Source organism: Meriones unguiculatus, chromosome 17 (genome assembly GCF_030254825.1).
Source record: "Meriones unguiculatus strain TT.TT164.6M chromosome 17, Bangor_MerUng_6.1, whole genome shotgun sequence".
Lineage (NCBI taxonomy): Eukaryota > Metazoa > Chordata > Mammalia > Rodentia > Muridae > Meriones > Meriones unguiculatus.
Window position 1 is genome coordinate 19419359 of NC_083364.1, and position 27927 is coordinate 19447285.

Consider the following 27927-nt stretch of genomic DNA (forward strand, 5'->3'; position numbering starts at 1 on the left):
TCACGTGACGTGCTCTTTTCCAATCGGCGCGCGGGCCGCGGTGGATGCCGCGGTTCCCGCCAAATACGAGCGGGGCGGCCGCAGAAGCGGCACCGGCGGGAGGCGGAGAGCGTAGCGGGGCGGTCTGCCTGAAGCCTGAGCCGCTGCCGCGATGCTGGAGGAGCCGGAGGCCGCGACGCCGAGAGCCGCGGGTGGGTGAAGCTGCGGCCGGGCCTCAGCCTGAACGAGCCGGTCGGTGCCCGGATGCCCCGGGCCTGAGACCCGGAGAAGCGAGACTTCCCAGAGGGGAGACTGAGGCCCCAGGGAGGGGGGAAGAGTCAGTTTTGCAACCCCTCGAAGTCATCTGTGTCGCCTGATTAACTAGTACCTGGTAGCAGAGGGGAAAACTGAGGCCCCGGGTCGGCTTTGATGGGTTCTGAATGCATTTGTGTTCCCTGAAATCAAATGGACGTTGTAGCAGGTGTGGAAACTTAGACCAGGAGGGCGAGAGGCAGCTGTGCAAGTTAGTAAATGAGTTTGTGAATTCCCGAACAAGTCGGACCTTAGCAGTGGGTGGGGAAACAGGCCTGTGGTCATTTGCGCTCTGGACACTACAGTAGCCGCAGAATGGAGGATTTGGTGGTGAGCATGGCCAGGAAGCCTTTCTACATCCTGGAAGGGGTCTTTTGTGAGTGTGGTATGGGCTTGTCCCGTACGTGTTAGGAGTCTTTGTAACATGCGACAGGCTTCCCTGCTTGACTCTGCATTGTACCCCCAGCAGTTGGCACCGAATCCCATCTATGTGGGTTGAATGACGAGGGACAGGAAGGGAGTCCTGGTAGACTAAGTTTTTGTCACTTGAGCACCACTGACACTTGAGAAAGCCATTCTGGGTACATTATATTAGTCTGCAAGCTTGGGTTTAAGGGGTGGGGGTGAAGCAGTCTCAGGGATGGAGAGCAGCATCCTCAGTCTCCATCCATTTTAGGGTAATGCCAGTCCCTTCTACAGTTTTGACCACCAAAGATTTGCCTCCCGGGTCAGCCTGCTCCCCCAGGAAGGCTGGAACTGTTGCTCTGACTGGCTTGGGAATTTTATGCAGACATGATTAATGTTTGTAAAACTACCAGGACTCTCATGATTGTTTTTATTTAACCAAGGTGGAATGTTTAAAACCAACACTGTTGCTCTGGCAGCAAAGACAAGTTCCGGTGTGGCTGTTCATACCTGCAGTTCTAGCATCCTAGGAGTTGAGGCAGGAGGATGATGAGTTGCATGTTGATCTGGCCTCTCACCACCTGAATTCTATCGTAGGTAGAAGAAAATTAATTCCATAAGCCCCCCCCCAAGTTAATGAACTGTAGTAAAGATTTTTAAAGAAAAAAATGTCCTTCAGACAAACATATTTTTTTGATAATAGAAAAGAGGGTGATGTTACCTTTCTTACATTCAGATGGGAAGAAAGGAGCATGAATGTTCTGGGCAGGGGTCTTAGTATCTAAGTGGGGGTGAGCCAGCTGTTTATTCTCGACTGCCAGGTGCAGAAAAGCCCAAGTCTGAATTCCTTGGAACATTAGCAAAATGTATTTTCCCAAATTACTGAACGAGTTTTTGTCCACCTAGGACACATTGCCTAGTAGTTGTTTATGCTCAAGCTAACTGTTTAAAGGCATTTACCTAACAACAGGTTCTAACCTGGGCAACCATCTTTAATCCTAGTACTCTGCAAGAGAAGACAAGTGGATCTCTGAATTTTAGGCCATGCCTGGTCTGCATATAAAATTTCAGGACAGTCAGAATTAAATAGAGAGCCACTGTCTCAAAACAAACAAAAAGCCAGGTTCTACTTGTGGTCCTATGTGTGTGAATTTTGATGTGCTTATATACTTCTGAAGTCTTGAATTTATTTTAGTAGGAAATATTCTCTCATGGAGTCTTTTATTTGTTTATCTTTTGTAGTTGCTAGTTTTAGAGCAGGGTCCTATGTAGCCCAGGCTGGCCTCTATCGCCAAGTGTCAACAATGCCCTGATTTATACATGGTTGGGGATGGAACTTAGAATGGCCTTCATGTTAGGTCAGTGTTCTACCCACTGAGCCCAAACCCAAGTTTCTTATTGTGTCTTGACATGACTGCAGTTTCTGCCATGAGAAATATGTTCATTTCATGTGTTTACGTATTTGTTTGTTTAAGACTGGTGCCTTTGCTTAGAAAGTTTTAACGTGTTTACTTAAAGATATGTTTTATATTATGTGTTTGTATGTGTCCGCACATGAGCCTGGTGCCCATGGAGGCCAGAGAGGGCATTGGATCTCCTGGAGCTGTATTTCCGGTGGTTGTGAGTTGTTAGATCCAGATGCTGGGACCAGAACAGCAAGTGCTTTTAATGGCAGATCCATCTGTCCAGTCACACTCAGAGAGAAAGAGACGGGGAGAAAGAGAGAGAGAGTGTGTGTGTGTCACAGCACAGTTTGTGGAAATTAGCTTCCTTCTTCCCCTGTGTAGGTCCGGTAGATTGGGCTCAGGTTGTCAGGCTTGGAAAGGAACCCTCCCTACCCACTGAACCATCTTGCGCCCTCACTTGTATTCTGAGACAGATTTGGGCAGTTTAGCCTTAACTGACCTAGAACTCTGTGTGGTCCAGAGTGGCTTCAAAGTTGAAACAATACTCCTGCTTTTACCTCCTTAGTCCTGGGATACTGGGCATCACCCCATTCATGGCCCTTCCTGTTTGTTTTTCTTCATTGCCCTTGAGTTTTGCTCACTGTGCATTGGTTTCCAGTATATTCCAGTGCTGAGGAGGGCATTCTGGGTATAGAATGGTCACCATGCTGTCATCTAGTAGGACCATAAAACAATACAAGTTGAATGAGGCCCTCAGAAAACTCAAAGGAGGGGATGAGCCTAGGGTAGAATTGCTCAGTGTTGACATTCTGACATTTGTTCTGGGGCCAGGTTGTTCGTTGTACCCTGTTTAAACTGAATACCTGTGTATTAGCTAGAGGTGAGCAGCACTCCCAGAGTCTTGCCCCAGGCATGAAAACTGTCTCTGGGGACTTGTGATAGGACTTAAGGGTCAGTGTGCTTGCTGCTAAGCCTGACAGCTTGGGCTGTGTCACTAGAACCAACATGTATATCTAGAGACCTGACTCTTGCAGGTTGTAGTATGTTGCAGCATGAGACTGTGTGCACCAGCAGCTGCACACACACAGCAAATATATAAATGTAGAAACAGCTTTGGAGGAGAGATGCTCAGCAGTTAAGAGTACTCAGTACTCTTGTTTTGTTTTGATTTTGTTGTTTGTTTTTTGTTTGTTTTGAGACAAGGTTTCTCTGTATAGCACTGGCTGTCATGGAGCTTAGCCCTGTAGACCAGGCTGGCCTCAAACTCACAGAGCTCCACCTGCCTCTGCTTCCTGAGTGCTGGAAATAAAAGTGTGTGCCACCACCACCTACCCTCACTACTCTTTTACAGAGGACCAGAATTCCCTTCCCAGCACCCACATCTAATGCCTTACAGCTGCCTATAGCGGACCTGATGCCTCTGGCCTCTGTAGACACTCATACACATAAACACACATGCATACTCATAAATAAAAAAGATAAATTGGGGGCTGGAGAGACAATGCTCAGTGGTTAAGAGCATTGTTTGCTCTTCCAAAAGACCGAGGTTCAATTCCCAGCACCCACATGGCAGCTCACAACTGGTCTGTAACTCCAATTCAAGGGATCTGACACCTTCGCACTGATGCACATAAAATAAAATTAAAAAAATTATTAAAAAAAATAAACTGTAGCTGGTTGTGATGGTGCTTGCTTTCATTACCAACATATGAGAGGCAGGGCCAGGCAGACCTTTGTAAGTTCCAGGGCATCCATGACTGCATACTGAGACCCTGTATCAAAACAACAACAAAAAATAAAACCTAAGAACTAATTGGTTTTTTGTTTGTTTGTTTTGTTTTGCTTTGTTTTTTTAAGTCTATAAAAGCATGCTGTGGTACTTTGTGCATGGGAATTTACCACTTGGGAGGCAGGTTCAAGAGGCTTGACATAAGGCTGTTTGTTTGTTTGTTTGTTCGCTTTTTAGCTCAGCCTGTGCTATGTAGTGAGACCCTGTCTCAAGCAGAGACATCTGGAATGGACTAGGCAGGGCCACAGGGCCCTCAGTGGAATCTGCTTGGATGTGACTTCTATGGACTTGAGCTGGCCAGTGATCCTCACAATTAGTAACTTCTGCTCTTTCTTTATCTGCAGCTATGGATTGCAAAGACAGACCTGGATTCCCAGTGAAGAGGTTGATACAAGGTAACTCAAGGCGGGTAACCTGTTTCCATTGGCTTCTGTAGGGTCCTCAGTGGCCTGGGAGGGGGCTGAGGGGAGAGCAGCAGTTGCTCTCTTCAGGTTGGAGGTTTTGGGTGTTTCTTATATCTTATCTCTTTCACTTTGGTGCTGGGAACCCAGCCCAGGGCCTCATAGGACCTCCAGGCTCTGCACTACTGAGCTGTACCCATCCCAGACTTTTCTTATTTTGGAACATGTGTATGTCTGGTGATCCTATATATATGTTATCTACATACATATGTATATAATATATAACGTATATGGGCCTTACTGTGAGTTTGAAATTATGTTCCATGATGCTTTGTGTATATGAGCAATTGTGTTGTTTCCATTTGCTTATTTTTATTTTTGAATAACTAGTGTGTGCATATTTTAAGAGAAAATTCATTACATGTTTATTTACTATGGGGCATGTATATAGTCTTAGCTGGCCTCAAACTCACAGAGATCCACCTGCCTCCGTTTCCAGACTACTGGAATTAAAGGTGTGTGCCACCGTGCCCAGCTTCCAGTTTTAATGGGGGTAGAGTTTTGTTGTCGTTGTTGTTTGGTTTTCCCAGATACAGCCTTACTATGTAGGCCTTGCTGTCCTGGAACTCTGTAGATCAGGCTGGCCGCAAACTCACAGAGATCCACCTGCCTCTGTCTCCTCAGTGCTGGGATTAAAAAGCATGCATCACCACCTGGCCAGTTTTAAATTTCTTTTAATGATTTGTTTATTTTCGTTTTGTCTCTAAATGTTTTACCATCGAGTATTGATGTGCCATATGCGTGCAGTGCCCTTTGTAGGTAGAAGATCCTTGTTAGACCACTAAGTGGCTGCTGGGAACTCAACTTGGGTCTTCTGTAAGAACAGCAAGTGCTCTTGACCAGTGAGCTGTTTCCAGCCCCTATTATATACACTTTTTAAAGTACCTGTTAATTTTTTTAAGTATGTGTGTATCTGTGGGTAGTTATGTGCACCGCTTGCTTGCAATGCCCATGGAGGCCATGGGGCATCATTTCTTGGAACAGGATTTAAAGGCAGCTGTGAGCAACCAGATGTGCTAGGAACCCAACTTGGGTCCTTCGCAAGAGCAGGAAGTGCTCTTAACCTTTGAGCCGCCTTTCCAGCTGCTGATTTTGATTTTTGAGACAGGTCTCACTCTTTATCTACCAGCTACAAAGTCCATCCTGGACCTTCACATCTTTCTGCTTCATCTGGACTCACAGGTGAATACCTCCGCAAGAAGCCGTTTTCTAGTCCCTGGGATTGGTATCACATGCCCTGCAGAGGGACTAGGAGAGCTACACCTTGGGGCAGGTTTCCAGCTTACCTGGTTTGTGCGCAGATAGGTCAAGTGCTGATTCGTTTGTGTGTGTGTACACATGTTGGCCATGTATTCTGCCGTGTGAATGTGATGCTCAGAAGACAGCTTGTGCAAGTCCCTTCTTCTCCTCCTGTATGAGTCCTTGCATCACTGGTGGCAAATGGCCTGGTTCCCTTTGTTCATGAATCATTTTGTCAACCTTTTAGTGGTATCTGTTGTGTCTGTTTCACCCTGGCCTCTTCCCAGTAGGTGCCAGTAGCTACTGGCACTGCCTCCAAGTTGAGTCAACCAGATAGACATTGCCTGACGGTTAGAGGCAGGACTGCTGCCTAAGTGGAGAGTGTTGCTGCACAGTGGGTGGCTATCTCTTATATTCTACATTCAGCAACCATGCCCTTACTGTTGGCCCCAGTGTCATTGGGATTGTGTCGAGGATCAGTGTAGAATGATTATTAATGTTTAATATTGACTGAAATGATTAGTAAATCAGTGGTTACTCTCTTAACCAGTCATCTACGCAAATAACCACACAGAGAGACTAGGATTATTTAATTAACCTAGAGTAAATACTGAGCAATAATGACTGCATCCCAAACCTTCAAGCTAGTATAGCTCCCTCCCATTCAGATGTTCCACATTATACTTGCTCTTTAATCATCTGCCAGGTCTGGCTCATTTCTCCTGATGTTACCCACTCTGCCTCACGGCTCCATCTCATTTCCTCTCTCTCCTCCCCTTGCGGGACTCAAATATTGCACCCATTTCTTTGCATTGCTCAGCACTGGGTGATTGGCTTTTTACAGGCATACAGAGAACAAATGGTGAGCCTATTTACACCAACTTGAGACAGGAGATACATCGCAATGCAACGCCCCAATTGAAACCAGTTATTGAAATAGCATTTGAATGAAAAAGAGTAAACTATACACAGTCCACATAAAACGTTTTGCCAACAGACGGGGCTACCGTTGCAGAGCTCAGCTGTCCATCTACTTGACCTCAAGCAGTTTCCTCCTCCTTTGGGACTCTACAGCCAGGCTACCTTGGGTGGGAAGTGTCCTGGGCGGGAAGAATCAGAGCTTGAAAACTCAGGGCAGCCTTGTTTCATGATCTGACTGCATGTGGGGAAAAGTTGATTTGGTTTTTGACTTTCAAAGAATTAACCAATGGCACTTTGGCATTTAAATGCATGGAATGGGCTCTTGAGGTGAGGTGAAGGTGCCTGCCGTCAAGCCTCACTACCTGAGTTGGATTCCCAGCTTCCAGCAGTGAGACCCCATCCCATCCTTTCTCTTCTTTTCTTTAATTTTATGAGTGTGGATGTTTTACTTGCATGTAGGTATATCATGTGCATGTCTGGTGTCCTTGAAGGTTAGAAGTGGGTGTCAAGTTCCCTGAAGCTGGAAAAACAGGTGGTTAGGAGCTGCCATGTAGGCACTGGGAGTTGAACTCAAAGTCCTCTGCAAGAGCAGCCATTGCTCTTAACTGCCGAGCCATATCTCCTGCCCCCAGCATCTCCAGTATTAGGCTTGAAATTTTCATCCCAGACTGTAATAAGACCATTAATGTCCAGGTGCTCAGGTGCTGTCACTGAAGGTGTTACTTCTCTTTGTTTTAGCCCGCCTGCCCTTCAAGCGCTTGAATCTTGGCCCCAAAGAGAAGGTGGAGAACACATCGCCTAAGGCATCTGTGGAAGGCAAAGTCCCGGATCTACAATTGTCTTTGGACACTTTGGAAAACCGCTGTCACACAGGTTCTCATGTAGGCTTGAGTCCAAAGCTGGTCAGTGGCCAGGGCTCCATTGATAGCTTCTTGAGGGCAACAATCAAGCCGGTACCGAGTGTGGTCATCATTGACCTGACCGAGAACTCCAATGACATTCCAGACAGCCCTGAGTGCCCCAGCGAACTAAGTCCTGACACTGTCAGTGTGGCCACCACAGTGGAAGAAACCTCCAAGCAGCAGGGCCCCTCTGGAGCAGAACTGGGTCTCCAAGAGACCCCTTCAGACATTCCTTTCCATGTGGAAGAGGAACCTGGGAGTCCAGGAGGCCCAAAGAGGACGGATGACTGTCAGGCTGGTTTGCTACAGAGCTGCCCTGAGCTGACCCCAGGTTCTAGGACATACTCCACAAAGGAGCTGTCAGGCTGGAGCAAGGCAGGGGGTCTCCTGTTTATAGAGAAAGTGCCCATGGTGGTGCTGGAGGACATCCTGGCCACTAAACCCTTACATGCCTCTCTTCCCATGATGTCCCTGGATAGGAGTGTCAATTCAGAGAGTGAAGTATTGGAGTCCTGCCCTGAGGATGACTCCACACTGAGCCACTCCTCCATCAGCTCCCCTTCTCTAACCAGCTCTCCTGAGGGACTATCTGCACCCCGAGCACAGAGCAGTGGGAACAGCCCCCCTTCCACACCCATATGCACAGTGAGTACTAACCCTTCAGAATCTCAGGGTATTGATGGGGCCTGGACGCTTTTCCTTCCCACCAGGTTATCATGTGGTTAGTGACCTAGGGCCAGGCCCTCACGCTGGGGAGAGCCCTAGCTTGTAGCACTAGGCTCCATCTCAGGTACTTCAGAAACCAAACCTGTTTTCTCAGCACTGGGGAGGTAGAGACACAAGGATCCAGAGGTCAGGGTCATCCTCATCTGCATAGTGAATTTGAGGCCAGCCTAGGCCACATGAGGCCCTGTCTCAAGCCAATCAGACTATTACAAAATCACAGTTTTGGGGAGGCTGAGGCAGGAGGATCTTGCATTCTAGGCCAGCCTGGACCATATAGGAAGACTTACAAAACCAAGGAAAACCATCCTCTGTCCTGAGGTTTTGGACATGGCTGTGAGTTACTCTTCCACACTTGATTGACGTGTGATTAGTGACCTCAGGATGGCCAGGTTGATTAGAGAGGGCTGTGAGTTCTGCTGGGTTCTGGTAGTCAGTCTAGGCTGCATTTGGAAAGGTACACACACTCCATACCCCAACCCTTAGGCAGGCTGGGCAGCCAGCTGGCTGTGGCAGTGGATCACTCATCTTTAAATTTTGTCCTGAGGATTAGGGTGTGCCGAAGTGGGGAGCACCTGCCTGTTGAGTCAACTCTCACCTCAGCACCAGAAATGAGTAAACAAATAAGTGAGTAAAGGCAGGATAATAATGACAGGCATTGGAAAGCTCAGCTTTGAAGATAAAGGTAACATGAGCCTGGCCCCACAGCATGAAGGACCCCACGGGGAGACCTCGGGAGCTGGAACCTTATTACACCTCAGCACCTCGTGTCCCAAATGCTCAGGAGCATTGGTTGTGGGTTTCAGAATGTTTGTGATGTTATGTGCGGTTTTGACCTCAGAAGGAGGTCCCCTAAATCCAGTAATTCATTTTCATTGTGTTGACATCGTTTTTTGAGACAGGGTTTTCTCTGTGTAGTCCTGGCTGTACTGGACTTCCTCTGTAGACGAGGCTGAGCTCAAACTCAGAGATCTGCCTCTGCCCTTTAAGTTCTGGGATTAAAGGTGTGAGCCACCAGGCCCGGCTGCTGTGGGCTTCCGACATGCATCTGTTTATGCACAATCTCCCCCTCCCCCCAGGACATGAAGTGAATTTCAACCCTTCTTGGGATGTTGGTGGCAACCTGTCTATCAGGCAATTGAAGTCAGGTGTGGGGTTTTGCGCTCATGGTCATACCTTGGTGCTTTGGGAGTCCTGTACTGGGGAGGACTTGGGATTTCAAATATGTCATTGATGTCTCACTTTTGTTGGCATCAAATTTGCACAATGGCGAGTGTGTCACTTCTCAGCTGGCCTTAGGATCTCATAGGTAAAACTTTATAAAATTCATCCAGGCCAGACATGCCTGTGATCCCAGTGTTTGAGGATAAGGCAGGAAGGCCTCGTGAGTGAGGCCAGTGTGGAATGTATGGTTGGACAAGAAAGAAGCCTTAAAAACAGTTGATTCAGAACCCCAAAATATCCTGGTTGTGTGGCACTTTTATTTGTTCACAGTAGGTCTTTATTTGGTGTGGACCCTGGCATAGCTGCTCTTTGAAGTCTAACTGTATTGCTGGCCTTGCTGGGTTTGTGACTTGTTGTATGGGATTACTTCACTTACTGAGAGCACGGACATCCTAAGGGAACATGGTGACCTGCTAACCTGACAGACTGAACTTAGAGCTTCTGCCCTGCCTACCTCCAGCCTCAATGGCCATCCTGTCTGTATATCCTGTACTACCTGCATCCAGCTTCATCTCCACTTTCAGACCTCTTTATCCTATGGTGCATCAACACATCAGGGTGTTGGCCATGTCCAGTATTCCTATCCCCAGCGGAGTCATTAATCCACATCATGAAGTTTGACTTGAGTCCTGACCCCAGTGAATCTAGAACTCGGGGCCTCTCCAACCAGTTGGGTCAAGATCTGTCTGGGTAATTTTTGTTTTTGGCAAGGGGTCTTTCTGTGTAGACCAGGCTGGCCACAAGGCAGGGCATTCCCCCTGAGTGCCAAGTGGCAGTCTATACAGATAAGCCTGGCTCCTGCCCTGGAAATCTTTATAAGCCATACTTGCTCCCCTAAGGCCTGTGGACCTATAGCTTTTCCAGCCATTCTCTCCCCATCTCCTGATCAGGTGGCAACCATTTTCCCACCTTGCAGGATGGTTCTTGTCTTCATTCATTCATTCATTCATTCATTTATTGAAGCAGGGTCTCTATATAGCCCTGGCTGTCCTAGAACTTGCTATGTAGACAGACTGGCCTCAAACTCACAAAGGTGTACCTGCCTCTGCCTCCTGAGTGCTGCTGGTGGTGTTTTTTTTTGCTTTTAAGTTCATACTTGCTTGTGATGATTTGGATCAAATCTACCCCTTCCCAATTCCCTGGCCCCAAATTCTTTCCTATAACTTGCTCCATCTTTCCCCTCAACTTTATGAACTCTTGTTGTTTTTTTTTTGTTTGTTTGTTTTGTTTTGTTTTTAATTATTATATATGCAATGTTCTATCTGCATGTACACCAGAAGGGGGCATCAGATCTCATGAGAAGGCTGTGAGCCATTATGTGGTTGCTGGGAATTGAACTTAGGATCTCTGGCAGAGCAGACAGTGCTCTTAACCTCTGGGCCGTCTCTCCAGCTCTGCACTCTTGTTTTTTTAAAAATACCTTTTAAGCCAGGAGGTGGTGGCACACACCTTTCATCCCAGTACTTGGGAGGCAGGAACAGGCAGATCTCTGAGTCTGAGGCCAGCCTGGTCTACACAGTAATTTCCAGTACAGCCAGGGCTACACAGACACCCTGTCTTAAAAACCAAAAAATAAAAAGTTTGTAATTGAAATAGGATTGCATCACTTCTCCTTCGAGTCTCCCATGTCCTATACTTACTGTCAAGTTGATAGTTTCTTTGTTTTTGTATACATGTACGTACGCACAAAGATAAGTCTGAATGCATTTGGCTTTTGTTGTTTTGGATGGTCTCAGGGCTGAGCACTCTGCGTGGGGCAACAGCAAGGGGACTCATCCCTGAGAGCCCCCTCCCTCATCTCCTTTCGGTCCCACCCTTCCTTCGTCTTCTCCTCCTATGCCCTCTCAGCAGACTTCTTGATCTTCTAGCTCTTACAGTCTTTCTACCTACTCTTTTTTTTTTTTTTTTTTTTTTTTTTTTTTAAGGCAGGGTTTCTCTGTGTAGCTATGGCTGTTCCAGACTCACTTTGTAGACTAGGCTGGCCTTGAACTCAAAGCAGTCCGCCTGCCTCTGCCGCCCGAGTGCCAGGATTGCAGGCGTGAGCCGCCATGCCTGGGTCCCACCCACCCTTCTACCATGACTACCATGTTCCTTGAGGCATAGGTATAGGAGCTGTGATGTAGGTGTATCCCTGCTGCTGGACTCCCCACGATCTGATATATCTTTGTTGTGTCCAGTTGTGCTTGTTCTAATAAGGGTTAGCATCTTTGAGGGAAGGTGGTTATGTAAACCAAGGAAAGGAGGTTTGCACGGAGAGCCTTGGCATCTGGGAATCTGGGACTAGGCTTGTGGGTTTCCGGATGGTGAAGGCTTGCCTGCTCTTGTTTTTAATCTGAGTCTACTTAGTGCTCCTATACGTGCACAGCTGGGACCATCTACTAGGCATGAGTGGCCTATCAGACCACATCCCTGTAGAAGGCTGGTCCTCCCTCTCCCAGCAGCCATCCTTCCTCAGGAGATGCTCAGCTGCAGGTAGAGATTCATGACTGCTCTCCATTTGTGCTGGAATGTCATGTGGCTTGATCTGTGTAGGTCCTACAGATGCAGTCACAGTTCTGAGTTCATATGTGTGACAGTTCTGTCGTGTCAGGAAAGCATCATTTCACCACAGAACTCCACAGATGTGGCTCTCATGACCTTTCTAACCCCCTTTCCTAAGATGTCTGACAGGAGGTGACATAACTGTCCCATGGAGGGCCAAGTGTACCATTGTCTTTCTTGTGTGCAGAGGTTGTAGGGCTCTCCGGCAGTATCTCAAGAAAGAAGCCTCTCTGGGTTGAGAGCTGACTACTCTGGGTCTAAAGATAAGAACCAGGGTGCTGGAGAGATGACTTCGACCTGGAGAGTACTTGCTTGCTCTCTCAGAGGACCCAAGTGCAGCTCCCAGCACCACACACATACATGGTCACAAACATGTTTTAAAAGAGGAAACTGAGGGGAGCTTAGTACTGCCAGTAGGACAGCTCCATTTAAATCCCATACGTGCTTTTGTGTGCTAGGAAGCTTCTGTAGTCATAAGTTTGTGTATGACCTTGTCAAAGGCCTTTAGTGTTACTTATCTTGCCCCATACTTCTCTGCCCAGATATCCTGTCCTGACCTCATTTGACCCTCCTCTTGATACTTCATCCCTTCCCTTGAGCTGCCCTAAGGCTTTCCTGCCTTCTGTGGATGGAGCATCACACATACAAGGATTCGGGGTGTTGTCCGCACATGGGAGACCATGGTGGCATTCTTCTCTCTGGGTCTGGGTTTCCTCAGCCGGGATAATTTTTCAAGTTGCTTCTATTTTCCTACCAAAAAAAATGGTTGTGGTTTTTTTTTTTTGTTTTGTTTTGTTTTTGTCTTTGTCTTCCCTGGGTGTGTTTTGGAACTCAACTCTGTCTGCTTCTGAGTATTGGAATGAGAGCTGTGAGCCATCGCTGCCCAGCATCATGATTTCATTTTTCTTAGCAGCTGAATAATATTCCATTGTGCTGATGAATTTCATTTTCATGACCCATTCAGCAGCTGATGAACAGCTAAGCTGATTTCATTTCCTTCTGGTATCCTAGCCCGGGGTGCAGCTAGATCACAGCAGAGCTAAAGAGCAGAAGTTAGAGGCCCCAGGTGGGTGGGAACACCTCAGCCATCTGCTGTGGCCTCTACCATTCTTCTCAAGAGGCCTGGTAACCTTTTTCCATATAACATTTAAATTTTTTAAATGTGTTGTGTATGCCTGTCAGTGTGCATACCAGCCACAATGTGTGCAGAAATCAGAGGACAGTGTTGGGGAGATTAAACTCGTGTTAGGCTTGGTTATAAGCACTTTGACCTGCTGAACTATCTCCTTGGCCCTGTTTTATTGTTTATTTTATGGTGTTTTGAGATAGGGTCTTGTTACATGACCCTAACGTCCCTCATCTCCTGTATCTTCTGGATGAGGGAAGGGTTCTTAGCATAGAGTTTCTTGACATGACAGGTTGGGTTTGTGTGCTGTGAGACCTGTCACTCAGCCTCCTATCTGGCAACACAGTGTGTTGTTCCAGTTAGGATAGTGCCAGTGCAGCCACATTCCTGGGTCTTTGCCTTTGTGCCACTAGAGCCCTGGCTGCTGCGATGGCTTCAGGCCTGCACCATACAAATTCCTCATGCTTACATTGTATTCAGCAAAGCCTGTATCAAAACCACTCCAAAGCTACTTATGCACCTTTCATCCTAGCCTTTGGGAAACTGAGGCAGGAGGATTGAGTTCAAGGCTAGTCCTGGGCAACATAGAAAGACCTTGGCTCAAAGCACCACAGACAGGGAAAATTCTAGAAGAAAACTTACATCTTTTGTGAACATGTTCAGACAGCTTTCCTTGTCATTCTGATGAGGAGAAGACAGTAGTGCAAACTGTGTTTGTTCATAAGAGAGTACACCTTGTGCTAATTTAGATACTTCGGAGCTTTGTGGACAGGCACCTGGGGTTGCTCTGGCCCCCTCTACTTAGGAGCAGGAAACTGCAACGAGCCAGGCTAGTGCCATGAACTGAGGCAGGAACATCTTTTTGAATCCAGGACTGAAGCCCAGCATGGGAATCACAGGTGATCCTGCCTCACACAGATGCTTCAGGGCTGGGCTTGCCCAGTGTAAGAAGCCCTGGTGGATTTCATCCCCAGCACCACAGAAACTCACCTGCCAGCGGGGACTACACGAGATCCTGTCTAGAAACAACAATCCACAGTAGCATTGCCTTTATAGTTCCAGTGCCTCAGTATACTGTAATGTCCCCACTGTGTGTATGTCTGTGTCTCTTGTGTGTGCGTTTTTCTATCTATGATTAAAAATGTTTTTGGCTGTCTATGTAGCCCGGACTAGAGTGGCAGTCACCTGTACTCTTGCCTGTCTGTTTGCATGTGAAAGGTCCCACAGCTCTCACAGAAGAACTTTGAATATGTCTTAGTCTCCTGGTGTCCTGGCTCCTACTGGAGAAGCCTATGGAGGCTATAGCTCCTGCACATTCTGTGCCTTCCTATGGACTGCTGTCCTCTTCCTGTACCAGGTACCACATTTACTGGGGTGTCTGCAGGGTGTTAAGAGAACTCACATCTGTAGTCAGTCCCCCGTGGAGAACTAGCCCCAGCATTCTCTTTGCCCTTTCATCTGCTGGCAATGTTTACCTTCAGCTGCACCCTCTCAGAGCAGTCATCCCTCTAGTATTCCCTCCCTCGCCTGCCACAGAGAACCGTGCCCCATCACCTTGGGTGCTGTGAGTGGGTGAATGCCCTGGGTAGAAGTAGCAGGCCAGCCTGCCTGTCTCTTGACAGGATCTCTGTAGCCCTGGCTGGCCTTAAATGCACAGAGGTCTGAAAAGCCCCTGTTGAGACTGCTGGCATATGGTGATGTGGTCATCACATACTCAGTGAGGACAGCCCGTGGCCATTTATCTATGGGTCTGCCAACAGAGGACCTATCCTTCCCGTGTCCCTGTAGCGATGCTTTGTCCTTTTGCCTGTCTTGTTCTTCTCAATTAAGAATCAGCTGCCTGAGTTCTGTCCACCATTGAGCTTATTTTCAGGTCTAAGAGAAACTTGCAGAGTTATTTCTACCCTACTTACTGTGTAGAACCCAGACCTTTTCACATGTGAGGCTAGCACTATGCTATGAGCTGTGTACTATGAACTGTTATACTATGTACCATCCCCTAATTGGTATTTTAGATAGTCTCCACTAAGTTGCAGTCCTGCAGAAGGGCAGGACTACAGGCCTGGTACATGGGCCCAGCCCCAGGTGACCTGCCATATTCTTAAAAGAAGACAGCGGACAAGAGTCGCGGTGATGATGTCATACCTGGCAGGTACAGGCCCAGGGTTCAGCTGACTGGATCCAAGGGCACAGCATGTGAACACAGTATGGTAGGATTGATAGGAACTGGCTGCCGACTAAGCGCTGTCCACTGCTCTCTTCACCCTGTAGGCCCAGCACTTCCCACCTGCTGTCTTCTCTCTGCTCACAGGCATCCTTATCTGTGCCCAACTTACCTGAGTAAGGCCTTTGCACTCTGCCCCTTTTGTAACCTCTGGTGCTATTGCTGGAAAAGACTGCAGAGTTCCTTGTTTTGCAACAATGTTTGCGTTTTGTTTTCTGCTTTGTCTTAACATAGAAGGGGAAATTCTGGTTGGGCTCCATCCCTGAGTCTCATCCGTTGCCCCTAACTAGAGGATTCTAGTTAGGGTGTCCACCCCTGACTGTGCCCCTAGCACCTCACTGTGGGATTCTAGGCAGAGGCTCTACCTTGAAATTTATCTTCTTTTTGACAAACAACCTTTGTGGGTTGGTTCCTGTGAGAGTGGAGACTGGAAGACAACCTTGATTATTGGTCTTCAGGCATTGTCCATCCTTTTTTGGGGTCAGGGCACAGTAACTGACTTGTGTCTCTGGCTGGCCTGGATCTTGCTATACAATAGATCATGCCTGCCTCTGCCTCCCCAGTGCTGAACTAAAGGCATGGCCACCACTTGGGCCTTAACCAGCTAGCTGAGATGGACTGCTAGCCAGGGAGCCACAGCGATTCTCCTGTCTCCTGGTCCCCAGTGCTGGGTTTTAAAATGTTTATCATATGGCTTTTTTTCTGTGTTAGGGCTTAGTCATGTCCTTGTACTTCAGGATAGTCAACTGCTAAATCGCCAGGGTCTCATGGGGCTTACAGCTTGCACTCACAATGTGCCCTGCAGGTTCCTTGTCCTGCTGCCCTTTGTGCAAGGTGGGGTGGAGTCCCTTGGAAATGTGACTTAAGCTCTTCTGTTATTCCTTTCAGGTTGCCAAGAAACTTGTCAAAGGCTCCACAGAGAAGGGCAGGAGCAAACTGCACAGAGTAAGGCCCCTCTCCCAATTCTCTAAGCCTCTGTACTCCTCTGGGTTCTGGTACTTGTGCTGCCACTGCACTAACAGTGGTGACATACTGGGGTGTCTCTAGTGCACGAGCCCTGCCTGGGTCTCTCTTAGCACAATGTGGGTGCTGGGAAAGCTTCCTTCAAAAGGGCCTTGAGTTCAAGTTCAGCCAGGGTTACATAGTAAAAGGCTGTCTCCCCACTACCTCTTGGGTTTGTTTTTGTTTGTTTTGTTTTGGTTTTTTAGACAGGGTTTCTTTGTGTAGCCTTGGCTATCCTGGACTTGCTTTGTAGACCAGGCTTGCTTGAACTCACAGAGATCCTCCTGCCTCTGCCTCCTGAGTGCTGGGATTACAGGTATGCGTCACCACACCTGTCTAGGATTCTTATTTCTTAATGTAGAAAAGTCTAGTCCCTGCTTTGCCCACTGGACTCCATTGCAGTTAGGAAGGTTGCCATGCCAGTTGGGGCTCCTTAGGCATTCAGTATTAGAGGGTTGGTATGGGAAAAGCAGGCTGTTTGCATGCTGAACATGCTTGTCCTCTGTGGTGCAGAAGGACGTAGTCCTTTCTGTCTGTCGGATCTGTGTAGCCCAGGCTGGCTCCAGTCTCCCCTGTGATTGGCATGCCTGCACTATTAGGGGCAGCTCAGCCCATGTGAGCGGTACACATGTAAGTGCAGTGGCCAGCTATGTTTCCAGGGCTTCTGTCTCCTTAGTAACAACCAGGGACAAATAGGTCCCTACAGTGCAGTCGGGCCTGTGCCTTCTGTTCAGTCCAGACTGTCTCTCCTGGCCAGAAAACAGCACTTGAGAGCTGGGGCTCAGGACACAGTTGCAAAACATGCTGGAGTCCCTAATACTGTGACCTAATGTGAGCCTGCTGCAGCAGCTGCCCCGCATCCCCAGGCTCCAGATGTGAGAGACCTGTTGGGCTAGAGCTCAGTCCCAGAAGGACATCCATTGGGCATTGAGTCTGACCCAGGACTGTTTACTAACACTTGCCTGCCAGGCTTCTGTACCTTAGCTCAGTCTCCCACCTCAAAAAGAAATTAACATGCTTCCGTGTATGTATGTATCAGAGCCAGCCTGGGCTACATGGAGCTCTGTCACCTGGCAGCCACTGCTGTCCTGCCGTTTATCTCAGGTGCTGGGCTGAACCCTGAGCTCCATGTGCTTGGCAGTTTGTGCCATGGGTCACCTGCGGGGGACATTAGCCACTGTCTTCACAGGATAGAGAACAACAGAGGGAAGAGAAAGAAAAGCTGAGGGAAGAGACTCGACGAGCCAAGGAGGAGGCACGGAGGAAGAAGGAGGAAGAGAAGGAGCTGAAGGAGAAGGAGCGCAGGGAGAAGCGGGAGAAGGACGAGAAGGAGAAGGCGGAGAAGCAGAGGCTCAAGGAGGAACGACGCAAGGAGAGGCAGGAGGCTCTGGAGTGAGTAGCGAGGCCCAATGGATGCTCTGCCCAGCAGGATTCCCTGCTGGGTCTTCTGTCTCTCGCTCGCTGGAGCCTGACTGGACATGGGTAGTTTGCTTCTGGCCTGTGTTACTTTGGGGTGTGGGCTTTGGCTAGCTGATGGTTCCTGGGCTGCTGGGGTTTTTAGGTTTTAGATGCTCTGGTCACATTAGGAGTTCCTCCTCAGTTTCCTAATTCGGCCAGTGCCCCAGTGGATGGCCACTGTGTCCTGTGAGTTTTTGACTCTGAAAGTTCATAGGAGTTCTATGTCTGGTTGTGAGACATTCTCATTTCTATCCAGATAGTATTGTTTGTTTGTTTGTTTGTTTTGGGTTTGGTTTGGTTTGGTTTTTTTTTTTTTAAACAAGGTTTCTCTGTGTAGTCCTGGCTGTCATGTAACTCACTCTGTAGACCAGGCTGGCCTTGAACTCAGAGATACACCTGCCTCTGCTGGAATTAAAGGTGTATGTCACCATGCCTGGCCTAAAAAAAAAAAAAAAAAAAAAACATTCTTTGTGCCTTGCAAGTGGGTGGTTGAGACTAAGAAATGACAAATGAGTTTTGAGCAAGTATGACATGTTGCTGAGAATGACCTTGGACTTTTGATTCCCCCGCCTGCACCTAAGTGCTGGGATGGCAGCCAGGTGCCACCACATCTGGGTTTTGATGTGCCAGGGATGGGCTGCAGCTCGTGGTGCACACCTTTAACCCACACTCAGGCTAAGGGGTTCCGTGAGTTGCAGACCAGCTTGGTCCACATAGTGAGATCCTCTCTCAAAATAATTTTATTTGGAGGCTTGAGATACCTGTAACATCAGCACTCAGGCTGAGGCAGCCTGGGGTTGCCTAGCAAGACTGTCTCAGAAGCAAAGAAAAAAATTTTGTGGTTGTGCATTTTGTTTTGTTAGTCTAAGTGCTGGAGCCTTTTCAAAGAGGGGTGGGTGGCGGGGCCCTAGCTCCCCAGACTTAGTAGCTCTCTTCTTCTCCCAGGGCTAAACTGGAGGAGAAGAGGAAAAAAGAGGAGGAGAAGCGGTTACGAGAAGAAGAGAAGGTAGCCCGGCTGTCCACCCTGCCTGCCTTGGCCACTGCTGTAACAGGGTGCTTTCTGTGTCCCAGTGTTGGGCAGCAGGGCCCCACAGGAACTGCACACTCACTCAGATCTCATCAGCGCAGCACTGCTTCCTTGCTGGGCGGATCCCTCATGGGTTGAGGTTTTGAGAACCTACAAGGACAATATTGCCTTCCCAGAGTTCCCTTGGGTAAGTGCCTGTCCTGTCCTTTCCCACCACAGCGCATTAAGGCAGAGAAAGCGGAGATCACCAGGTTCTTCCAGAAGCCGAAGACTCCACAGGCTCCCAAGGTGAGTGCTGCCTCAGCTCTGCTCTGCCTGTGTTGAGAGAGAGAGAGAGAGAGAGAGAGAGAGAGAGAGTGTAAGTCAGCTGTTGATGTCCTCTGTTGATCTTCACCAAATTTTCAAAGATATATTTTATTTTTAATTGTGAGTTTGCCCCTTTTTACCCTGTTTTTTGAGATCATCTCTTAGAAGCTACTGATTGTCTGGATTGGTTAGCTGGCAAGCAGGAGTACTGTGTGCTCCCATTCCAGTGTCAGGGTTCCCCACTGTGTTAAACTCGAGCTTTTATGTGGTTGCTACCTTGTAGGGCAACACTGTACTGGCAGAGCATCTCCCCACCCTGCTCTGAGCCTGTCGTGAGCTGGGATCTGGGACCCCCAACTGATTGCATCTGGGTTCAAGCCTGAGCTCTTTATTTGCCTCCAGAAGGCTGTGATGCTACTCATGAAGCTAAACTGTGGCTGCCATCGCAGCCTTAGGGACAGAAAGGCTCGGGGTGCCAGAGAAAGTGGGTGGCCTGATGCCACCTGTCACCTATCTGGCTCTCCTCACTGTCCACTCTGAGGTCCCCTCTTCTAACATACTGTGCAGTATCTGTTGCTCAAGCACTTGTCCCACAGTGGCGTTGATAGCTTGGGGTGTCTCAGATCCTGGCCCTGGCTTGTTAAGATCTAGTTGAGTGTCGTATCCCAGTCCATGCTAGAGTTTGCTGTGTAGGCTGGGGTAAACTCACCATCCTACTCCTTCATCCCCCAAATGTTGCCATTGCAGGACTGAGCACATGCCAGGGTCTGAACATGCTCTTACGTTTGTACTCAATGTGTCATCTTGGTTGTCTGGCCAGTGTAAGACATAGTACAATGCTCTAGGTTCCAATGACAATTCCCTAAGGCTACCTGGAAATGGCCTTGTTTATGGGGAAAGCTATGGTAACTCTGGCCAGCTCATGCCATGTGGGAACTGAGGTGGAAGGTGGCCCCTCCTGCCCTGCCATGTGTGGCAGTTGCTCTGTTACCTCAGCCTGTGGGTGAGCGAAGTGAAGCCCTTGTCAGCTCAGTGGAACATTCTGTGTCCAGTTGTGAGTCTGCTCTGTTCCTCCATGAAATCCCCAGCAAATTAACCTATGAAGCTGGAGGCTCGGCATGGCTCTAGACACTTGGCCTGCGGTCAATACCATGGCCAGAGCCAGTGACAAAACCTGCTCATCTTATGGTGGAAAGAAACACTGGGGAAGGACTTTGAGTCCCCTTAAGATGATTCTGCTGTAGTCTGTACTGTGTTAACAATGGCTTGCCATCTCCTGGGCTTTGTCCCTTCCTGTTCTCCTGACTGTTGTTTTGGTTTTTGCGTGGAAAGCCTGATGTTGGGTGGCTTTGACTCTGCTGTAATTAGGATTGAAATTTCAAGTTGGAGGACGTAGCATCCAGGTCTTCTTCAAGAGCAACACACGCTCTTAACACACGAGCCATCTTCTCTGACCTTGTTTTATGATTATAGGATAAAGCTGTGTACATACTCCATCACATACATGTGGAGCTGAGAATGCAGCTTAAATCAGTTCTCCTTCCACTGTGTGGATTTATTAGACTGCATTCTGCCAGGAGGCCTGGCCCTTAGCTTGGTTGGAGCACTGGGATTTTGGGTGCTCAGCTGGGCTATGACTGTCTTGAATATTCCTAATGCTACAGGAGGCTCCTGGCCCTAGGGGACCAGCTGCAGGTTCTCTGCCTTAAGGCTTTGGAAAGTCCCTGGGGAGCTCTGGCACCTGGTTGTCCTCCAAGAAGCCCTGAGGCCGGGCTTAGGTGGTATGGATTTTAGGGGTTCCCGGCCTCTGTGGTGTGCTTACTAGGGAAGCCACCAGCTGAACAGTCGGGCTGTAGACAAAGTGCAGCCCTGGTGTGAGCCAACACAGCCATTAGAGAAAATCTTAAACTCACAGGCCATGATAGAGTGACTGGTCCAACCACTGGCGTTGCCAGAACCAAAGAGCTGGCTCTGCTGTGTGTCATCCCTGAGGCCCAAGCTGCTTCTTGTCTCTGCTCTCACCTATCCATCCTAGTCATTCAGAGTCACACATTAACATGTTTCCAGTGAGTTTGACAAATACTGGGGACCAAAAGGCCTTCACCATGACTAAGATCTGGAAGCCAGGATCAGGAGATACGGCTTAACATGCCATGTATAAAATCACACAGGCGCGCGTGAACACACACACACAACAAAATGAATGAAAGGTTTTTTTGGTTTGTTTCTCTGTAGATTTTTGTTTTTGTATGGGTGTTTTTGCCTGCGTGTAGCACATGCATGCGGAGTCCACAGAGAACACAAAAAGGCATTGGAGCCTCTGGAACCAGAGTTATAGACAGTTGTGAGCAGCCTGTGCTCTTAACTGCTGAGCCGTCTCTCCAGCCCCTAAGTAAATAAACTGTAAAAAAGCAAGCCAGAATCTGGAGGTCAGGTATGCCAGCCCATGCCCATCATCTCAGCAGGCTGAGATGGGAGATTGTGAGTTTGAGGCCAACCCAGGCTATACAGCAAGGCTGTTATCTCCACAAGGTGGGGTTAAGGGCCTCTGGAGTGAAGGTAGCTCTCAGGTGGTTTTTGTCTGAAATCCAGTCCTATCACTGCAAAGACCCTGGAATCTTCCAGTACCAAAGCAGCTTCCTTTTGCCACTCTAGGCCCACGGCCACCGTGTGACAGTGCCTACAGCAATGCACCAGGGCTAGCACAGCCTCTGGTCTGTGCACCTGAATTTGCCACAGTGCATTCAGTTGCCAGCAGTGCATCGGCTTGTTCTCATTGCAGACCCTGGCCGGTTCCTGTGGTAAGTTTGCCCCCTTTGAAATCAAAGAACACATGGTGCTGGCTCCACGGTGCCGGGCTGCCTGGGATCAGGACCTGTGTGATCAGCTGGACGAGCTCCTGCGACAGCAGAGTGGGACCAGCTCCTTCCTCAGTGACCTAAAGGGGCGGCTACCCCTGAGGTCGGGACCCACCCGGGTCTGCAACCGTGACACAGACATCATGAACAGGTGAGAGCTGGCGCACTATGCCATAGGAGACATGCTGCCCTATGCTGTTGTGTCCTAGAATCAGCATCTCCCTGAGTGTCTTTCTTGAGTGTCTTACTAGAGCGTGTTATGGGACTCTGGGGCACACCTCCTGCACCCTGGGTACAATGGGAAGGACAGTCCTGAGCAGTTCCTGAACAGGCAGGTCACATGGTGGCTAGCCATGAGTACAGTAGTAAGCGTGGTCTGATTGCCCAGGGATGTGGTCATTGTGGAGAGCAGCAAGGTAGATGGTATGCCTGAGAGGAAGAGGTTTGGCCGCATGAAGCTCCTGCAGTTCTCAGAGAACCACCGGCCAGCATACTGGGGGACATGGAACAAGAAGACGGCAATCATCCGTCCCCGTGACCCCTGGGCCCAGGACAAGGTGAGCCCTGGGGTTGGGGTTCCTCATGGGGGCGGGCTGCTCTGTGCTACCTTCCCCATGATTCTCATGTCGTGTTCTCTCTCCAGAACCTTCTTGACTATGAGGTAGACAGTGATGACGAGTGGGAAGAAGAGGAGCCTGGAGAGTCTTTGTCCCACAGCGAGGGGGTAAGTAATCCCAGTGGGGATGAATGGCATCAGCTACACCAACTGCAGGAGCCACTTGTGCACTTGGCTTATGTGGAGTGGGCCTGTTGATCTCAAGTTCCGGTCCTGCTTAGTCTAGTGAGTGCTTGCCACCCCAGTTCCCCCAGGCCCATGGGCAGACTGGTAAGAGCCATACTGGCCCTACTAGTCTCTTCTTTCTCTCGATACACACTGTTTTTGCCTGGCTCCCAGTCCCCTGTACCTAATGGGGTACTACTGACATAATGCACCTGTACCCAGATGTACGGTGGCACTAGAGAGAAGCTGGGGAACGTGCAAGGCCAGTGCAGGGCTCTAAGCACACTCTGCAAGCCCCTCAGTGCCTGCATTAGTCTGTGTGTTTATGTGAGACCAGACTGGCCTTCAACTCTGACATCTGTGTATGTGTGTGAGCTCTTGTCTTCTTTCTCTTTGAGGATGAGGATGATGATGTGGGGGAAGATGAGGATGAGGACGATGGCTTCTTTGTGCCCCATGGGTACCTGTCTGAGGATGAAGGCGTGACTGAGGTGAGAGATCCTGACTGGGCTGGTTGTGGGGTATTAAGGTAATAAGCTGCTTTGGCTTAAGCTCCGGGTGAGCAGGCATGAGGCTTAACAAACCCCCAAAGAAAGCACAAGACACACATCCTAGAAGGTCCCTGCGCCCTTGAAAGCTCTCCTGTAAGGGCCATGGAGAGTTTGAGTGTATCCTTGGTTCCCGAGCTCCTGGTTGCAATTTTAGGGAGCCTAAACAATGGCTGGGGTCAGACTGGCTCCTCCTTGTCACCAGCCATGATGGTGTTGGGCAGCCCAGGCCCCACTGGCAGTCACATTTGAGCAGGCTGTTTGATCTGTAGTTGGGGATTTGGTCACTTGTTAACCTGGTCATAGAAGCTGTGAGGCTGGACAGGCAAAGCCACTGAAATATCCTGACTCATCACACAACTCAGGCTTGAACTGACTGCTCAGATTTGTCCTTTGCTGCCACATCCTCCTAGGGTCTCGGGGTGGCTCTCAGGAGCTAAGTGCCAGTACTGAGGTACCAGAGAGCATGGGCATTAAATAAGGGTCTGCTTCCTGTCCCCTCAGGAGTGTGCAGACCCCGAGAACCACAAAGTGCGCCAGAAGCTGAAGGCCAAGGAGTGGGATGAACTCCTAGCCAAGGGCAAGCGCTTCCGTGTGCTGCAGCCTGTGCAGGTGGGATGTGTGTGGGCAGCCGAGGCAGCCAACTGCACAGGCTCCGACTTGAAGCTGCTGCAGCAGTTCACCGTGTGCCTGCTGGATGTAGCACCCCCTGACGAGCCAGAACTCAAGGCCCCCAGGCGGGAGAAGAGGGACCAGCATAGTAAGTGGGGTGTGGGAATGTCAGGGCACAGCCCTTGTCAGGATGTTCTTGTTGAGGTCACATGTCTGCAGAGCCTGGGTGTGGGCATCCGTCCACTGATAACTCATCCACTCTTCTGCTCGTCTGTGTAGCAGCTTGCCCTTTTAATTTTTGGCACTGGGTACAAACCCAGGCAGGATGCACACATACCTCTTGAGTGCTCACCACTGAGCCACACCCCAGTCCTTCTTGATATCCTTGACTTTTTCTTCTTGTTGTTCTTTTTGTTCTTCTTCTGAGTGTCTTGCACTCAGACAGGTCTTGAAGTTACCAGGTGGCTTAGTGTTTGAATTCCTGGTGGTCCTCTTGCCTCCACCTCCTGAGGCTTGGCTTGCAGGTGCAAGTCCCCAGGCCTGGCTTCCTTAGTGATTTTAGCAGAATGTTGAGTCAGAACTGAGACCTGGACCAGAGTGCAGTGCTACTCCCTCTGTCCTAAACCCAGGGACACTGGTGGCTCACAATGAACAGTGGCCATTCAGGAAGAACATGAGGGCACACAAAGCTGACCACAGGGCATTGCTCAGTGCCCCTGGGAAGCAGGCGTGTGGTGTGGCCAGTCCTAAGTCCATCCATAGGGGCTTTCTTTGAAGTGTGCCTTGCAAACCCTCCTTTGCAACGGTGAGAATAGATGGGACCTCTTCAAGGCTTCATCTCTAGCCCATCTCATCCCACAGTACTAGCCCAGCTGCTTCCACTGCTACATGGCAATGTGAATGGGAGCAAGGTGATCATCCGAGAATTCCAGGAGCGATGCCGCCGTGGCTTGCTGAGCCTCCCAAGTCCTACTCTACACCCGCAGACACCCAATGCAGAGGATGCCATGGCTGTGCCATCCAAGGCCAGGCTGAAGCGCCTTATCTCCGAGAACTCTGCCTATGAGAAGCGGCCCGACTTCCGTATGTGCTGGTATGTGCACCCACAGGTGCTCAGGAGCTTTGGCCAGGAGTGCCTGCCTGTACCCTGCCAGTGGACCTATGTCACGGCCGTACCCTCAACGCCCAGGGAAGACAGTGGCAACATTTCTTCTGAGGGGCCTGGCCAGAGCACACCCATGCCCCTCAAGCGGAAGCCAGCGGCCACCATGTGCATCACACAGTTCATGAAGAAGCGGCGCCATGATGGACAGGTGAGCTGTAGAGGACATGGGCTTTGCTCGCCTGTGCCTAAGTCAGGCTGTGAACCTGTCAACAGTTTGTGACATGTCAGAGCCTAGCTTTGTGGACTGGTTCCTCCCACCCTCGTATAGGTTTCTGAGGTAGAACTCGGGTTGCCAGGTGTGTGCAGCAATCACCTTTACCCGTTGAGCCACCTGGCTGCCCCTCTATAGTTTTAGAGCCACTGTAGCCCTGAGCAGACGGCTCACTGCCACATTTCACACCTGATGCTGATGTTACCCAGAAGCCACAGTTGCTGAGGAACTGTTTCCTAGTGACCCAACTGTTGGGATGACCATCAGGGTCATCTAGAGTTGCTTCACTCCCCGCAAGACTGCCCCATTTGTTCTCCCATGCCAACAGACATGGATCTGTCCATGTCTTTGAATGTCATAGTCAGAGAGTGTCACACAACCCCTCAGCCTGCTACGCTTAGTTCGTCCTTGCTCCACAGCTCCCTCCTAACTCCTAGTGGCACTGTGTGTCATGGCTGCATTGTCATAAGTGACACGGCATTAGAGCCCTGTGCGGCCCTGCCACTGAGGCAGTGTCAGCATTTTTCCATTGAGATGTCCTTTCTGTGGCTGGAAACCCTGCTTACTTGTGTGTGCTGGTGTCTCAGGTCCTCTTCTATAACTTTAGAGGTCTAGTTTAGCACGCTGGCTCCAAGTGTTGCCTGGTCCTGGCTACCACTGTGGTATCCATAACCCTGCTGCTCAAGACCACAGTGAGAAGCAGTGGGAATACTGGGACCTGGAGTTGTTGCTGGGACTGTCCCCTGTGGCTCCTAGTATCACTGTCACTAATGGCATAGCAACCCTAAACGTGGGATGTGGCTTATCATGGCGATGTGCCTAGAGCATTGTACTCTAGCAGGTCAAGCCACCCTAATGCCCTTGCTGTCCTCCCCACAAGGATCTTTGCTGTACCCCATGTAAGCAGGGAACAAGGCTCAAAGGCATACTTTGTTGTCAGCCTTAGCCCTGAGGAACCCCATGAGCATTGCAGAGCACAGCTGTGGCCTTTTTGCATTTTGTGGCTAAAGGTGCTGCCTCCAGAAGGCACAGGCCGAGCATGGTACTCACTCCTGGAGCTGCCTGGGTGTGGTTCTCTGCAGCATTCTGTCAGACCTACTAGTTCTGTTTACGAGGTGCCAGTGCTTGGTCCAGCCTTTCCAAGCATCTGCCCAAATGGGGAGGGCCAACTGTGTTCAGCGTTCTGGATTCATTTAAAGGGCAAGTAGTTCAGTCTTTAGTTGGAAATCGTGGTCACCCCAGATGCACTGTGCATCACTGGCTTGAAGGTGCCCCAGTCTTTGAGCCATATTTTAAGGATTTACCCTATTTTTATGGATGTGTGCGAATGTGAGCACAGTGCCCATGGAGTCTAAGAAAGCATCAGATCCTCTGCAGCTAGAGTAAAAAGCAGCTGTGAACTGCCATGTGGGTGCTGGGTACAATTCAGGTCCTCTGCTAGGACTCCCAGGATTCTTAACCAGTGAGCTGCCTAAGCTGGCCTCAACTCTTGATCTTCCTGCCTTACTTCATGCCAACATACATGGATCTAGGCAAATGCTTATACAAGAGGCATTCAATCTGGAGGACCACTTGCCGTCCCCCATCAAAGGCCACGGGGTTGTCTCCGTACTACGTGGGGGTCACCCTGGCTGCATCTGTCTCCTCCCCAGAAGCCCATGAACTGGTCGAACTGGGGATCCCAGCAGCAGTTCAGCTGCAAGAGCCACTGAGTCTTAACCACTGGGAGAAAGCAATGCCAAGAAAGTGTGTGTTCAGTCAATTCTTGCTCAGGTTGCTGTGGGGTGCTGCTGTTGGCATTTTTGAGATAGGAACATGCTAAATCTTAGCACAGGCTTTGCAGCCATCGGCCCTAGTGTTACCAGAAATTATCGTCCAGGACAGTGTATGTTTTGGGGGGGTTGCATGCTCAACGTGCTGTGTTCTGTGCAGGCTGGCTCTGGAGACATGGATGGCTTCCAGGCAGACACAGAAGAGGATGAGGACGATACAGACTGTATGATCATAGATGTGCCAGATGTTGTGGATGACGTCTCAGAAGTTCCCATACCCACACCCACGCTTTGCAAATGACAGGTCTCAAGTTGAAAGACCTAGGGACTCTGGGGAAAGCGACCTGAGCGGCAGGGAGTGGAACGAGGGGACATGAAGTGCAAGGCTGGCAGCAAGCATGGTCTGGTCAGTAGAGGCGGCACCTCTTCTCAGCCTTCTAGAGCTGCTGAGGGAGATAGGAATGGGCACTGGCAGCAGCCTACAGCACCTGATAGGTGACCACGAGCCTTGAGCCTCCTGCTGACTCCTGTATAAGAGCACTTTGTCCTACACCCCGGGGTCTGGAGTCTAGAGGAGGCCTGAACAGTTACTTCCAAATTGTAAAGACCCCGGGGCTGCGTGCTAATCTACCCTTATTAGTTAAGCATTATGACGGCTGATTGACAGTGCCTGCTTGGGCCCTGGTCACAGTGCTTGCTGTGGCCAAATGCCTGCTATGAATTGTGCCTGGCATGCTGTTGAGTGCAGGCCCTGGGCAAATGTGGACATGTATAAATATACTCTACCTGAGCCCTGTCTGTCTTCTGTCACATTACACCGATGCACATCCTTCCATCGGTCCCTGCAAAGGTCCTGGGTCCAGACTGAGCTTGCTGAGGGTACCCCAGCAAGATGGATATATCTCAGGGAAAGGACAGGGCCAGGCTGACCTCCA

The 27927-nt window shown here is 49.5% G+C and overlaps 1 protein-coding gene across 1 annotated transcript; it reads left to right on the forward strand.

Annotated features, from left to right (window-relative positions):
* On the forward strand, nucleotides 1-27782 carry Chaf1a (chromatin assembly factor 1 subunit A). The gene is made up of 14 exons (XM_021632900.2): nucleotides 1-191; nucleotides 4236-4286; nucleotides 7251-8059; nucleotides 16141-16197; nucleotides 17444-17646; nucleotides 18658-18718; nucleotides 18959-19027; nucleotides 21828-22054; nucleotides 22292-22460; nucleotides 22547-22627; nucleotides 23083-23175; nucleotides 23737-23992; nucleotides 24706-25157; nucleotides 27153-27782. The coding sequence occupies exons 1-14, from the start codon at nucleotides 152-154 to the stop codon at nucleotides 27291-27293; spliced, it is 2709 nt and encodes a 902-aa protein (XP_021488575.1). The 5' UTR covers nucleotides 1-151; the 3' UTR covers nucleotides 27294-27782.
* Nucleotides 27783-27927: the final 145 nt, after the last annotated feature.

Bases quoted from the DNA above. Each gene is read 5' to 3' on its own strand.
- Chaf1a (XM_021632900.2), top strand. From the start codon at position 152: ATGCTGGAGGAGCCGGAGGCCGCGACGCCGAGAGCCGCGG. The intron at 22,461-22,546 runs GTGAGCCCTGGG...TTCTCTCTCCAG, and splicing joins ACCCCTGGGCCCAGGACAAG to AACCTTCTTGACTATGAGGT. The intron at 22,628-23,082 runs GTAAGTAATCCC...TTTCTCTTTGAG, and splicing joins CTTTGTCCCACAGCGAGGGG to GATGAGGATGATGATGTGGG.